This window comes from Lissotriton helveticus, chromosome 12 (genome assembly GCF_964261635.1).
Source record: "Lissotriton helveticus chromosome 12, aLisHel1.1, whole genome shotgun sequence".
Classification (NCBI taxonomy): domain Eukaryota; kingdom Metazoa; phylum Chordata; class Amphibia; order Caudata; family Salamandridae; genus Lissotriton; species Lissotriton helveticus.
In genome coordinates, this window is record NC_136073.1 from 245,439,741 (window position 1) to 245,455,382 (window position 15,642).

Below are 15,642 nucleotides of genomic sequence, written 5' to 3' on the forward strand. Positions count from 1 at the left end.
TATATTTCATGCTTTTAAGCATCTACGCTGGAATTACAGGGCGCAGGACAAAATTATGCAGCAGGGTTGACTACACTAAGAAGCAACAAAAGGCAAATTATGCGACAAAATGCAGCACAATATGTGATGATATGACTCATGTGTTTACTCATGTTAACACTGTATGGGTACTTGTTTCACCTTATCAGTACCTGGTTAATACCTAAATACATCAAAAGAAGCTGAAAGGTGACTAGTCAATGCTTGTGAATGGACTTCCATACCGCAGCAACGTGTTGCTACATTTTTAGTAACCTTTGCTCTGTTTGACTAGAAACACATCTACAAATTAACCAGTAGATGATGGATGTGTGGTGAATTCATAATGATGCAAAAAATACAGCAGCCGCAGACTCTCATAATTCCAGTTGCCCTAATTCTAAGGATTTACAACTGCAAGGCCACCTTGTGTGACTACTTATAGGTCAAGCCATTTCCAGATGCAAATCAGAGATACAGCTGCGAATGTGGCAGCTGGCACCATGTTTACTCATGGATTAATGACCCATGAAAATGGTAGCTAGGTTTGTAGGGTAGTGTCAACGTTCTTAACAACTTATGCTTATTTCAGAGTGTTTGTTTCAAATTCTGTTGGTCTTCACAATTGCAAATTAACTCACCATATTTATAATCGCCTTTGTGATTCGCGTCCTGATGAGTAACGTTGATTGGGCATATGCAGTTTACATGAAAACGATATGTTTTGGCTTTCCATACCTAACGTGGGGAGTTTTGATCCTCTCCTGCAGCAAGTGGTGCTCGAGATGAACCGCTTGGGAATGATGGTTGACCTGGCTCACGTTTCGGTGAAAACCATGAAGGATGCTCTGGAAGTGTCGCGTGCACCGGTGATCTTCAGCCACTCGTCCGCCTATGCCATCTGCAACAGCTCTCGCAACGTGCCCGACGATGTGCTCCAGATAGTGGTAAGTCGAGGGTTCTGGATTTATACGTTTATCATTAAGGAATAGGCATACACAACTGTAGCAATGTACACCAAACGGCCGATAATAATCACCACAAGTCACATCCACAAAATAACAAGTTATTAAAAACCCCATTAATCAGTATCTTCTTCGTCACTACGCTTATTCCTAGCATTCACCCTCCAGCCCCCCCCCCCCCAAACCCTACATTAAAACATCTCGGACCAATCTTGCTAATCGTAAAGCACTGCATCATCAAACCTAAATGTTTTCATCCTTATCTGACTGTGGCTCCTCCGCAGTACGAGATGCAAAAATAACTTTTAGTTATTACCATTTTATGTTTATTTTGTGGGAGGGGATGCTCTGCTCTCGTTGTGGAGCAGGGAGGGAGTGTTTTGCCCACTCCTGAGTGCGCAATGACTGTTCAGTCGGCCCTTTCGGGTCGCCCAAAATAATTAATGCGCACTTACCCCTTCTTCATGCAGGATGCATTTGAGCCTGCATGGAGAACATGCCCCCCCCTCCAGCCCGTGGCTGAGCGCCTTGTCTCGGCACTCAGACCAATCCCAATGCTGCACTGCAGCGTTGTGATTGTCTTAGGGAGGGATCCTGGCTGCCTGCTTCCTGTTCCTGTCGGACACAGGAGGCCAGAGAAGACACAGGACCAGGCCTAAAGGTACGTTTTATTATTATTATGACCCCCGCAGACCCCCCCTTCCCGGTCTACGCCCTCCTGCCCATGAGGCATGCCGGCCACAACTGCTGACTGCATTTGCCCATTCCGGGACATCCCGGCCCTCTCCCAGGGAATTATTTTGGAGGCTGCAGGCGGATCCAACCAATATCGCTTCGGCGTCTGGCCAAGGACAATCAAAGAGTGTTCTGGGTGGTCGACTTTAGAACAGAAAATTCAGGTTTTTCTGATTATGGTGCAGACAGTGGCGTAACAATAGCATTTGCAGCCCTGTGTTGCGGTGGGACCCCGAGCAGCTGGTGTGAGAGCAGGACCCTAGTATAGAACTATGGAAGAACATGGTACATGAACGATTTACAGTGGTGTTAACAAAAGGGACCTTCAGGCCTGATGAGGAAACAAACATACAGCAGTCGCTGGGCAATGTTATGATGTGGCGCCAAGATGGCGGCTGTGAGAAGAGAGATACAGTTAGTTTCCAGTAGCCATAAATAAAACATTACATGGAAACAGAAATGTAATGTGCTCCAGTTAATCTCTTGACAGAACTGAAATGTGTTGCATTCTGTATGGTGGCAATAAGGATTACCAGACAAGATGCTGTGAGATCAGGTGCCCATTTACTAAACAACCACTTGCAAAGTCATTAAGCCTGGCTCTAATTAATAGCTCAAGCCTTTACTTGGATGGTCATCTTGAATCAGCAGCACAAGAGGGCATTACTGCAGACTGGTACTAGAAGTTCCTATTGACCAAATCCTACTCTTAAATAGAATAAAAGGGAAAGCTAATAGGATTTAATATTGCAAACCGTTCACTGCTTGCATTCTTGCATTTTATGTTGTATTTATACACAATTAGGGCAGTGAATGGGCTACATAATATTTTGTGATTTATGAAACTATGAACAAACAAAAATAAACTTGTTAACATGTGTCAGACCGCATCTGGTGGGGGCATTGGGCAGGCAGTGGCTTCTGGGCTCCAACCATCATGGTTGTGCTTGTTTGCCAATGTGGTGGGGTGCACTGGTGCATCCCACTATTGGCCCCGTAAACTGGGCTAAGTACACCCTTTCCACAACTGACTCCAGTAGTAACAAGGGTGAGTGGTCAAAGGCTTCCCAGGGAGGTAGTGTGGTTGACAAGAGCTCAGAACATAATTGTCAACTAACAGACAATAAGGTTTTGTCCTGGCCATTGTCTATCTTGTAGTGGAAAGAAAGTAAAGCAAAATATTACAACAGGTCAATTAGGTCTCAGTTACAGGGTTGTAATCTTATTTACAATCTTCAGTAAGGTGCTATACTCCTTTCGGTACTCTCTCCCAGTTATTTGGGTTTCCTACTCTATAGCCCCTGGGGTATAGCATTGTTATAGGCATTAATTAGGCAAGGCGCAGTTCACTCAAATGCACCCTGGGTGCAGTTCACTAAAATGTTCCGCACTGTTTAGATGTGCAAATAAATCAGATCAGATAATACTTTATTTTGGCAGTAAAACACAGCCGTAAAAGCAGAATACATATACTAAAAAAGTTATTTAAACGTTTTCCAGGCCTTAGTCACACACAGGTTTAAAAAATCAGTGAGTAAATAGTAACATAATAAGACAAACAGAATGAAAACATTCAGAAGGATCAACAGCACGTTGGAGCCAGGATTAGGAGATTATACTCTGAGGAGCAGTGCCCCAGGTGGACACATCAGGAGAGTGCCCCACTAGCAGTGTTTAGACAAATGTGATTTTACAGCTTCAGTCTGTTAAAAAAAAATGTTTCTTTTGGCATGAGCACACTTTAAAAATGAGCAAATACTAATTTAGAAAGTAGGAGAATGTAGCTGTTGCAGATACGACAGTGCCTCTGCACATCTTCTAATACCACAAGCTATAATTTGTGGGACTAGAAACCTTCTGGGCTAAACCATATAGTACGCGCAAATGAAGGTGAATTGAAGCAGACTTTAGGGTGAAGACTCATTACGGGGACAGAGTAACACATTACTAGGATCAAATTGATCCAGTGGAAATCTGAAATGCCACCTCATGATGCCAAACCTAAATCTGGTTAACAGGACGCTGTCCCAAGTGGCATCCACCCATGGCAGGTAGGGCTTCATATTGAGATTGGTTCGCAATTTAGCATAGTCCCTTATAGAGATTTTAGCTAGGTCACCTTCCTCTCTAAGATGCCTTTTCATCTAATCCTCCATCACTCTACACCCAAGTGCATCGCATTCACACTCTTCTCGCACTCTGAACTCCATGACATTCTGAACCCTCTCAAAACCACAACCTATGAAGGCAATATTCTACCATCATTAAGCTCCTCCAAGGAGATTCCCCCACATCGCTTCTCTGTATTGTCAACGCCTCCTTCAGGCACAGATACTCTCAAAACAAGACAAATTATTCCCCTACTGAACCCCTACCCTGGACCCTGATGAGCTTCTTAAATGCCACCCCCTCGCCCACGTACCTTAATCTGTAAAATCATCGAGAAAGTAGTCCCCATTTAATTAAATGATCAGATAAGGAAGAATAACCTCCAATAGTACAAATCTGGCTTCAGAGCTTGCAATACCACTGGGACAGCCACCCTTCAGATAGCCAACAACACCTCCCTGTTTGTCTAAAAAAAAAATGACCCCTTCCTGTTGATCCTATCTGAGCTCTCTGCAGCCTTTGACACAGCCACCTACCAACCAATCCGTGTGTTGCAAACACACATGAGCTTCTCTAATTAATTTGTATCTTACCATCTGTCATCAATTCATCCAGATGGATCCTGATCCTCAAAGTCACAGAAATACCAGTATCCTTCGAATAGCCATCTACAGCCTCTACGTGGAATCTCTTACTTGGTTTGAAATGCTTTTGTGGCCCAAGTTAAGTCAGCCTTTGAATTAGTAGAAGGGGAGGAAAAGAGTTCTGGTCTCCCCAGGTCAGACATTTCGTGCTTGATATATTGTAACCAGGGAATGGTCAAGCCTCTGTCATTAGCAAGACAATTTATGATCACCTTCCTGTTCAATGTGTGGGTTCGCCCAGACAACACACCATAGCGCCAGGGAGCCCAATTTAATATAGTCTTCAACTAACCCAACACCAAGCTCCTGATGAACTGGTTAGGTGGCACAGGCCGGGGGTACACCCAGGAGACGATGCACAGCCCAGTTCTCTCCGGTCTGTAATGATTGAAACGATCCTGGATTCCAAACTGAATAAATCGATGTAAATAGCTTTCACCAATTTGAGTTTACCTGGCAAAAGTCTCGGCACTGCATATTCTTAACGCAGTTCAGAGCAGGAACCATTCAAGGAGTTCGGGAGATCCCTTCACATCATGTTTCACTCCTGGTACTACTCCCTTTGGGTCGCCCGTATCTTTTGGGTGCTTCTTATGCATGGAACATGCAGGTCTTTTACTCTTGGATAGCCTCTACTTTTGCAGGGCCAAGTACTCTCCTTCCCTCAGTAGTAGGCAGTGGCTTCCAGGCACTAGACAGACCCTCAGCTCCTCCAGCAGAAAGTGGATACTTCAGAGAATGTCTTCTCATCTCTGAGAGACTAGCTGTCATGCAGACACCAGCCATGGTCGCACAGCAGCCCTTTGAGTATACTTCAGAGCATTTCCCAGCACCATTGCAACTTTGCAAACTTTTTTAAACTGCACCAGGTTTAAAAATCACAAGAGCTGGCGAGAAACAAATTGTGAGTAAATACGGGCCCTGGGTTGCAGTGGAAACTGCAGTCTGGCTGAGAGAAACAGCTGATTACCTTTTTTTGATCTTCAGTGTCATATTGTACTATCCCCCATTAACAGCTGTCCTAAGTTCACATTTTTAGTATAGGAAAGGTGATGGCACAGCCTTTGCGTAACCCCTCCCAGGCGGCGAGTTGCCTCCCTCCCTTAGTCCTCTCAAACTGCGCCCCTTCACCTTTAAATAGATCATGGACAACTTGCTTGGTGTCAAAAAAGGTTGCAGTTTAGTAGAACAGGTAAAAGGCATTTTATACATTTTTATTGCCTTGTCTTAAAGATTTGTCATTGTGGCTCATTCAGTCCATTTGGTTGATATCTGCTCTTCAGACAGATTACTTTCTGGAGGAGGCCCCAATACCACGGCTACCGTTGCCAAGGGGTTAGACTTTAACTTGCTGCCGACTTGGTGGGTGTCCGTCTGGACTTGCCCGGGCCGCAAGTGCCATCCTACTTGCCTTCAGTGCCAACTTGGCCCCTACCCACTCATCTGGGTCCCTGCCGTGTGGCATCCCAAGGACCCCATGTGAGCATCTCATCTATCCAGCCTGCGGGTGAGTTCTACCTCTCGCTCCTTTGGTACCCCTGCCATGAGGCATTCCAAGGGCCCGGCGGGAGCATTCCATCTACTCTCCCTGTAGCAACGGGACACTATTTGCTCCCTTAGTGCCCTTGTCATGAGGCATCCCAAGGACAGTGCGTGAGCCTTCCATCTATCAATTTATCTTCCTTTTCTATCATTCTAGGTTGTCTTCCACCACGCTACCTATTGTCTCGCAGATCGGAGGGAGCTGCCCCCCTTGCTCCCCTAGGCTTTCCCTGTCACTTTTAAGAAACCCATTAGCTCTAACACCCCCACAATGTTGAGCAGGAACATATCCATCCCCACCCCTGCTAGGTGCACGCCATCTTCCAGGTGGTAGCCTGGCGACCTAAGATTTATGAAGCCAGGCCTTACAAATCCCCAGCCGTAGGCCCTACATATTATTTTTTCATCATAATGTTTAGCTTGCGTTTGGATCTTTCTACTGCAACCAGGTCTATCGGCCCCCTCCAGGACTTCCGCATTATTATCTCCGAGATGATTATTTCGGCGGGGCTACCAGTTTTGCCACAGCAGCTAAAGATTAAATCCGCCTGCATTGTCATTAGCAGGGCCCTCCTGCCCAGTGCGGCCAGGTCGTTACCTCCCAGGTATACTATTACTGCATCCGGTTTGCCCCCTCTCTCTAGTGCTCCTGCTCTGCGGTTAGCAGTTGGTCCAATTTCATCCCGGACTGGCCTATCCAGACCACCTTGGTGTCCCGCAGCCAGATCCCGCTGAATTTGCTTCAGGCCGCTGCCCACTGTTGCGCCTGTGTGATGTGGGAATGTCCCACGAACCACACCGTACTGCGCCGTGTAGTTGGACCTATACGGGGGGGGGGATTCGGGCTCAGTATGTGGTGGTGCGTGTGTACCGTTTAAACGCGCCTGATGCCCAACGACCAATCCCCTTTATTTAGTCACTACTCAAGCCCAGCCCGCAGCCGGGGTTGCGGACAGATTCTAAATTAATGTGATCTGAATGCCCTGGGTGGGAGCCCCGCTGCCCCCAGTGCCTTCCTCATCACTGCTATAAATTGGAAACACTGGTAGAATGTAAGCATGAGCGCAAAATCCGCTACGCTCGCGGATTTTGCGAATTTTCGGCAAATCCGCGATCCGCGAACTCTCGCGAATTTACCGAAAATTCGCAATCCGCGAGCGGCGGATTCCGGGGGCAAAAGTTCAACCATTCCTGGCCTGTTGTAACTAATTTACGATGGCGCCGGCAAGCTGCCAGCGCCATCCTAAGATAGTTACTAAATTAGCTTCAACAGGAAGCTCTAATAGATAAGATAAAGCAGGTCATCGAGCGCCTGCTTTATTTTATCTATTAGAGCTTCCTGTTGAAGCTAATTTAGTAACTATTTTAGGATGGCGCTGGCAGCTTGCCGGCGCCATCGTAAATTAGTTACAACAAGCACAAAACGGTGGCGTCTTCTTGAATAAATATGAAGGGCAGGGTTCATTCTGGCACGACGGTCCTGGCACAAAAATTAAACCTCAACCGCAGGCACTTTCAGATACCGATTAAGCATGTGCCCTAGTTGAAGCTTAAATTCAGTGACTCATTCATCTGCCCAAAACCAATCGTGAGCGTTGTCAAGGCTGGGCAGATGTGCCTTCTTCCTAAATATACCATCGAAAATTAGGTGTGATGCTGGGCAGAGGCCTTTGCATTCTTGACTTTCACGAGCGCAATCCTCGTGCTGTTCCTGTGGCCAGGAGCTTCTGTATCTTTATCTGCTGCTCTGATCGGTCTCTGACCTTTTATACACACAAGAGGGATGTGCACTCGCATGGAAGCGCCGTCCGTTTGGCCCCGCCCACACACTCGCGGTGTGCACCGTCTTCCCGCCATTTACCCACTATGATGGGCAGCTCACTCAAGGGACCCCTGCGCCCTTCGGCACAATTGCATAGTAACTCACTACCTTCAAGGAGATCTTCTACACGAGGGATCACCAAAAGATCCCAGGCTCCAAACCCTCTTAGTTTCCTGATCAATCACCCCCCCCCCCCAGAGCGGTGTCTTTCATGTAAACTTACAAGCCCTATATATTCAGCCGGTGGCCTTTCGCCAGAACTCAATTGCCACCTGGGTGGCTGGCAGCAGTTGTCGTACTCCCTTCTAACCATAGTGGAGACAGGAGTGGCCAGTAAATTGGTTGCGTTCCAACAAATAGGCTGAATGATCCAGAGATGTGACTAGCCAACTGTTCACCGCCACCAAGTGTGTTGCCCAGTAGTAGGACATAACGCCTGGGAGCGCCATAACTCTGTTATTAGGGTTATGCTGAAGGGTGGAGAGGGCCATTCTTGTGTTTGGCGCACCGCTGCAGGCAACATATATCACTACCCAGCTTGGCGAACGTGGCCTCGGGAGCGGGTAGTATGTATTCTGCATGGCATATAGTAGTTTTGGAAGAGTAATCATTTTGAAGACGGCAGCTCTTCCCAACAATGTTAGGGGCAACTCACACCACCATACGACCTCATCCTGGAAAGTGGATCACTCTTCCAAAATTTTTAGTGAATCTAGTCTCCTGGTGCGGTGCCACATATATGCTCAAGTATTGAAAACCGTCAGTCACTATGAGTAGCACCCGAGGGAGACTGGTAGGGTTCAAATGGGTATAGGGATGGCATAGTAACACACACCTGGTCGCTGTAGACAACTCTCTGGCACTTTAAGCAGCTGTAGTGTAGTAAAAGCACTATACATCTACCCAGAGGCCTTTGCATCTTTCATCTGCTGCTCTGATCGGTCTCTGACCTTTTATTCACACAAGAGGCATGTGCACTCGCATGGAAGCCCCGCCCCAAATCCGCGGGTACGCAAATCCGCAAAATCCGCGGATTTTGCGGATCCACGATCCGTGAATACGCAAATCCGCGAATCGTGGATCCGCAAAATCCGCCCATGCTTAGTAGAATGTCCCTCCGTGCCTGGACAGCGGCCCTTCACTGATCTCTACGGTTGCCATGTATCTCCGTACCAGGCATAACAGGCAACATAATTTATCCCTAATACACTGCAGTCTGGTCCTTCTCCCTTTGCCCGACTGGTCTGTCTTTGACCTTCATAGCAGGATGTCCATGTGTCCCTCCCCAAAACACATGTTGGTTCAGTGCATGCATGCTGTTCCTGTATCCCTTGCTGCTGGGGCCACCAGCTCGCTCACCCTGTATGCCCCAAAGGAAGCTAGCGCGAAAGCTGCACTGAAAAGCATGGCTTCGCACTCTGATGAGCATAGCTCCCCAAGCTTGGAAATGAATTGGCCTTCTTGCGTCTCAACTTGCCTTCTGCATTCTGCCCCATCCGTTCAATGCCATCCTGCAGTGGAAACCCCTGGTGAGATCCTGCCCCAACGCCATTTTTGTGTAGTATGCCACTGCGCGCAAATGGGTCTGGGCCCAAGGTTTTGTCCTACCCGCTCTAAACGCCCAATCAATGAAACCCAGGACCTCGCTCTGCCCCACTGGTTGGCCATTAGTGAGCCCAGTAGCTGCAGTAAATGTCGCCCAGCCTCTACGGAATCAGTGCTTTGTCTTTGGGGCCAGTGCATTTTCCACCATCTCCTCTATACCAGGTCTACCCATGCACATACTCCCTCCGGCACCGGGGTCATCCCTTGGTCCACATGTGGAGCGAGGTCTCGGAATCTTGCCCACTTAAAACGAGAAATGGCATCCACTACTGAGTTGTCTACTCCTGGAACATGTCATGCCCTAAGCGCTATATTCGCCCTCAGTTGGCATTGGACCAACCGCCGTAATAGGCTGACCACGGGCGCATATTTTGCCACCCCTGTGTTGATTGCCTGCACTACCGCGTGATTGCCAGACCAAAGAGTTATCTGCCTGTTTGCTAGTTGCTCTGCCCAGATGTGAAACGCCACTACTATGGGGAATAGCTCCAGCAGCTAAATGTTCGCTGGGGCCCCTGCTTGTTTCCAGGTGCCTGGCCAAGCCCCTGCTGTCCATGCTGTTCCCATGATGGCCCCGAAACTGAGGCCCTCTGCTGTGTCTGTGTACAGTTCAAGCTGATTTGCTGGTACCCATGGCTCGCGCCACATTAAGATGCCATTGAAATCGGACAGGAAGGATTCCCACTGTTCCAGGTCTGCCTTTACCCCCCCTTGCATTAGGCAGACCCTGTGGTGTTTCTGCGTCATGCCCCTGGTCAACCACACCAATCTTCTTGCAAACGCTTGCCCTGCTGGGATCACCGTCGTGGCGAAGTTCAGTTTTCCCAGCAGCTGTTGCACCTCGCCTAGCGTGGCCTTCTTCTGTAGCCTCAGCATACCCATGATCTCCTTCAGCTCCGCTACCTTGCTGTGTGGTAATTTGCATGTTCCTGCAATGGTGTCTAGCTCTATCCCTAACAAGGACAGCTTTGTGGTGGGGCCCTCTGTATTCTCCTGTGCTAGCGGTATCCCTAATTCCTGTGCCAGTGTTGTGGAACTCTGCAGGAGGGCGCAATCGCCTTTGCTCCCCTTGCCGACAAACAGGAGTCTAAGTAATGGACCTGACCCCCTCGTGGGGCCCGTCTCTCTAATTCCCACTCTAGTAAACTGCTAAATGCCTCAAAATATGCACATGATATTGAGCACCCCATTGGCAAGCATTTGTCATAGTAGTACTTCCTGTTTAACTGGAAACAAGGCAAATGGTAGCTCTCTGGGTGGACCGACAGGATTCGGAAAGCTGACTCAATGTCTGTCTTGGCTAGTAGGGCTCCCCTTCCTTCCTGGCGGATCAGGTCTACCGCAGCATCTACTGAGCAATCATCCTGCTTCAGCCAGTCGTTGATGGACTGCCACTGTGGGTGGGAAAGATGGTGTATCGGCCTGAATTTCCCTTCCTCCTTCTTGGGTACTATTCCTAGTGGGGAGACCATCAAATTCTCCAGTGGGGGAAAGTTGAAAGGGCCGGCCACCCACCCCAGTTGGATTTCCTTGCCTACCTTGTCTCGTGCTGTGCTTGTGTTTTCTCTTACCGATTTCAGGCTTTGGCTCTCCCGTGCCCCCTTGCGGCTGTTGTAGGGTATCATGAAACCTTGTGTGAAACCCTCTGCTAACTTGTGTCTGTCTGTCCCCTTTGGATACCGGCCTAATAGATAAGCCAGCCTGCTGGTTTTTATTTGCGTTGGTAGCAGCTGCCTCCTTCCCGTGGCCCCTGGCTCCCCGACCGCGGGGGGCTGATTGCTACTTTTTTGCACCTGTTCTTTCCTTGCTTGCTCCTGCTCCCTGGCCTTGCTTACAGCTGATTGTGGGGTGGTTTCCTCAGCAAGACCCACATGCGTGTTTGAGCCTGCATCCTGCCCCCCATTTGCAATCATCTTTGTTAAATTTCCAGCATGGTTACCCAGATTTGGTGGTTCCCTGGCTCTTACCCTTGAACCCTAAGCCTTCATATTTGACCTTACTCCTATAGGAGCGAAAATTGCTGCCCTTGGAGCTGACACCTTCCCTGGCAGCTACCATGTGCGTTGAGAAACCCTCCATGTCTTGTCAGTCCCATTCAATCACTGGCCACGTTTGCATCTTCTCCTTGAAGCCCTCGTAGTATTTCAACCATGCCTCCCCCTGATACTGCTGCTGTGCCTCATGCACCTTTTGCTCATACAGAATGAGTGGCGCTGTGCTCTGGGGGAATTTTTCCACAAAAACGCAAGCCAGGGTCCTGAAAGCTTTTAGCCAAGCCTCAATTGTCCTCTTTACCCTTGGCTTGCGCCACTCCCTCCTATCATCCTTCTTGTCCTGTACTGTCAGGTCTAAGCCTGCCTGGCGTACCTCTAGCAAGGAGAAGATGTCTATAAACCCTTTCCTCCATATCCTTTCTTTCACGGCTAGCGGGTGAGATTTGCTAACCCTATGAGCTTTGTGGTTGTGGGAGGGGCGCTCGGGAGGGGCGCAGGTATGCACTGGCCGGATTCCTTTTTGGGTCTGCGCCCTCCCCTGTCGCCCCACCTCCGCTTGCCTTGCTGGCCCCAGGGGCTGCTGCCCCCCCTTGCGTTGCTTCCTCTGGTGATCCCACTGTGCCTTGTTCTACCAGCTGAGGGCTCTGTTTAACCTTGCCAGCTGTCTTCCTCATACCTCCCCATCTGTCTGGCTCTCGCCCTGGTTCCTTGCTGCCTCCCAGGCTTCCTGAGGCTCATGGTGGACCTACCCCAAAGGAGGATCCCGCCGCCGGCCACTGCCACCATGGCATCCAAGCCGATGGACCCCAGCCCTCCCCTTGGAAACCCTGCTGGTCCTTTCCCTGCCCTAGCTGTCAAGGTGGTTGATTGGGCCAGGGCCCTTGCATTGCCAAATTACTCACGGCCTGTTGCGTGCCCAAGTGTACTATTTGCCCTGGGACCGTTTTCTCTAGGCTATCGCGCCGTACCTGCCCATATGCCCCCCCCCGTTGCCTTTCTTGCGGTGCCTACTGTTTTCCGCACTGATTCAACGGCTGTGTGAGTCCTGAGAGGCCACCGTCCTGGCTGCAGACCCCTCATCCTCGCTGCTCTCCTCGGCGTCGGAGCTGGACACCAGCTCAGGAGATGCCGCCCTCCTGCTCCTGGCTCGTGCACCCTTGTGCCCTTCGTGGCTGTCGGGACCTTGTCTCTGGGTTCTTTGCAGGGGCTGCCATTTTGGCTGCCTGCCCCCTTGCGCTGGGTTTCTTGCTGGGTGGTGCAGAACCCGTCCTTGATCTGCTGGTCCACCCATGAGTTTCCTTTTAGAGCCACCAATGCCATGGCTCTGTCCAGCATCGCTCTCAGGTCCTCATCCAGCTCCTGGCCATTGCTCCCCTTTGACTCTTTTGCCCCTTCTGTGGGGCCTCTGTTTCGCCTGCTGTGTTCCTGAAGCGAGTGGGAAGCCGTGTCACCCTCCCAGCTGCCCCACGCTTACTGGCCATCCTTCCGCGATCTGGCTAGGTGTAGCCTTTCGGTGGTTTGAAGCAGGAAGACTCGCTGCCAATCACCCGGATCCGGAATGCTGGAGGGCCCGGTAGCCGGTCCTTAGTTTCTCCTCAGCTGCAAGCGGGGAAGAAGGAATCCGGATCGCCGTGGAGGGTAGGTCAGACCGCTACCCTTGCTGTTGCTGTTGCGATGGTCCGCTCCCGCTGCTCCGATCCTCTTGGTCTGCTGATTTCTTCTCTTCCTGCCCTCGGAGGGGTTCAAATGATTGAGGGGACGGCTTTCCCCCTTCTTAACCCCCTCCGCAGCTTGCCGCCTGCTCCCCTGATTGGGGGAGGCTGAGTTGCTTTCGGGGTGACCAAACGCAGTCGCCCCTTTTTCCTGGGTTTGCACCCCGTATGGGGGGTGGCTTCCCACCCCTGGGCGGCGTTTGGCCCAGGCCTCCATTGGGTCCGGCTTTGTCTTCCCCGGCCCAGGCTCCTTCCCGCTGCTACTCCCGTGACAGAGGGGTAACACGACACTGCTGTTGCCCAAATTCACCTGGAATACCTCTATTAGTGCCAAAAAACTGTTGATTCACAGGTGCACTATCCCTGGGATCCAGCCGTCAATAACCCCCAAATCTGCCACAGAAAAAACAGTAAGATTAATTTGTGCGTGGTCGGAAAGAGAATTTTGATTATATCACAATTATTAACATGTGTAATTAATGTCAGTCTTAATACAAGGATCATGAAGACATGGTCTAAAATGAAAGAGACAAGTAGTTTGCCACATGTGAAGTACAGGACTTCACATTTTTTATTGTCTCAAAATTCCACGGATAAAAAACATTCAATGTGTTTCCTTCCAAATAAGTTTTATAAGCCATCATTAGTTCTGTACTTTGTATCAATTTTCCTAATGCTCTGTACTTTGTGTACCAGTGGACTGTTTATAATGATTTCCCTATTTCACAATAATTAGCGGAATCAGCATAATCGCAGTAATTGTATCACATGGTATCAAAAGTTTTTTGAATTCATTAATCCAAGTATACACCAAACGAGATCACGGGTGTAGAAAGTTAAGTGTATAACTGTAGGAGCTATGATCGTTTTAAAGGCATCAATCTTATCCCACCAAGATAAGTAGAGAGGGGACCATTTAGTCATATCATCCTCTATGTATTTATGTATGTTATGACAGTTTAAGAAAATGTGTCCCTGGCAAAAATTAACCCATCAAATAAGTGAATTGTAAATGTTAAGGTTCTGGTTTTGTTCAGCAAGTAACTTGATTCTTTTTGCAGCGGTTCTTAACCTTTTGACTTCTGTTGACCCATACACAATCATTACTGGAACCCAGAGAGCCCTCAGTAAATCATTATTTGAATCCGGGGACCCCCAACTGAGTCAGTATTCGAAAGCCGAGAGGACAGTTAAGCATTTTTGATGATTTGAACCGCAAAACAATACACAAAAAATGTAGAAACAAGCAATCATAGAACAAATACACACATGATGAAATATTTTCTTTAATTCACAAAACCAATATTTCAAAAAAATCTACATTTTAATTATAGAGCAGAGGTCGGAGGTTTTCAAAATTCACTTGAGGACACTCGTCATCCATACTATATTAACTGCCCCCAACCCCCCCCCCCCCCCCAAAAAAAAAACCTGGGTCTTTGGACCATAGGTTAAGAAAAACTGCTTAGAGTTTTCAAAAACGGTATTCTTTATACATGGAAATGACGCTAAAGGAAAGGATACAAATAAAGAATGATATCTCCAAGAATATCTGTATCTTCATTTGAATAACATTACTTTTAAAATCTTGGAATTCATCAGTAATGTGGAATTATTTATAAAGGAATGGATGCTGCGTTTTAACATTGTCTTAAGTGTAACAATGGAAGCTTAGGGAATTCCCAGCTTCTTAAAGAAATAACAAGATCCTTTTTCTCTTGATGTGAGGCTGCCTGAAGAATCTAAGTCAGGTGGACGCCCTTTTACCAGATTGCCTTTTTATTCACATAATCCAGTTCACCTACTGGAGGTAAACAGAGACTACAAGCACCAGAGCGCAGTCATTTTGAAATTGAAAACTCAGACAGGATATATGGTGTCCTCATGACATTGAACGATATAGCATCAAAGTTAGGCATTGAAGCCTTGCCATGGTAATTCATAGTGTAGTATGCCCACAGAGATGACAACCCGTATTAGAGCTGCCACTCCTCCCCAGCAATGATAGATCTCACATTGCCCTAAAGGCATAGCAGAAAGTTCTTGGTAAAATGGCGCGTGTCAAAACTCAATTCAAAAGGACTGTCCTTGATGTACAAGTCCTGAATAGACAAAGGTGCCTGAGCACAAAGATTTCTGTCATGTTCACTCAATGGGGACTGTTAAAGTAGGGATGGTAGACATACCATGTTTCTTGTTACAGAGGTCGTGATGATTTGATCTAAGGTGGTGTTGGGATTTGATGGATGGTTGGAAAAGAGGATTTTGACTATTTAATTTCAATTAAGTAACTCATTATGTATGTGTTTCTTACTCCAACAGAAAGCCAAGAAAGGTCTTGTAATGGTGAACTTCTACAATGACTATGTCACTTGTAGCAGCAAAGCTAATCTATCTCATGTGGCAGGTGGGTATCTGCACCGTCTACTGTTAGGTGTGTTTGCTTCCAGTGATTGGGTGAATGAGAGATGCACATATGCAAACGCAGACACACAT

The 15,642-nt window shown here is 48.1% G+C and overlaps 1 protein-coding gene across 1 annotated transcript in view; it reads left to right on the forward strand.

Moving 5' to 3' along the window:
- Positions 1-15,642, forward strand: part of DPEP1 (dipeptidase 1) — a 200,534-nt gene that overhangs the window by 90,452 nt on the left and 94,440 nt on the right. The window contains exons 6-7 of the mRNA XM_078670801.1: positions 789-965; positions 15,469-15,553. Of these exons, the coding sequence (XP_078526927.1) occupies positions 789-965; positions 15,469-15,553 (262 nt within the window). The remainder of the gene's footprint in view (positions 1-788; positions 966-15,468; positions 15,554-15,642) is intronic.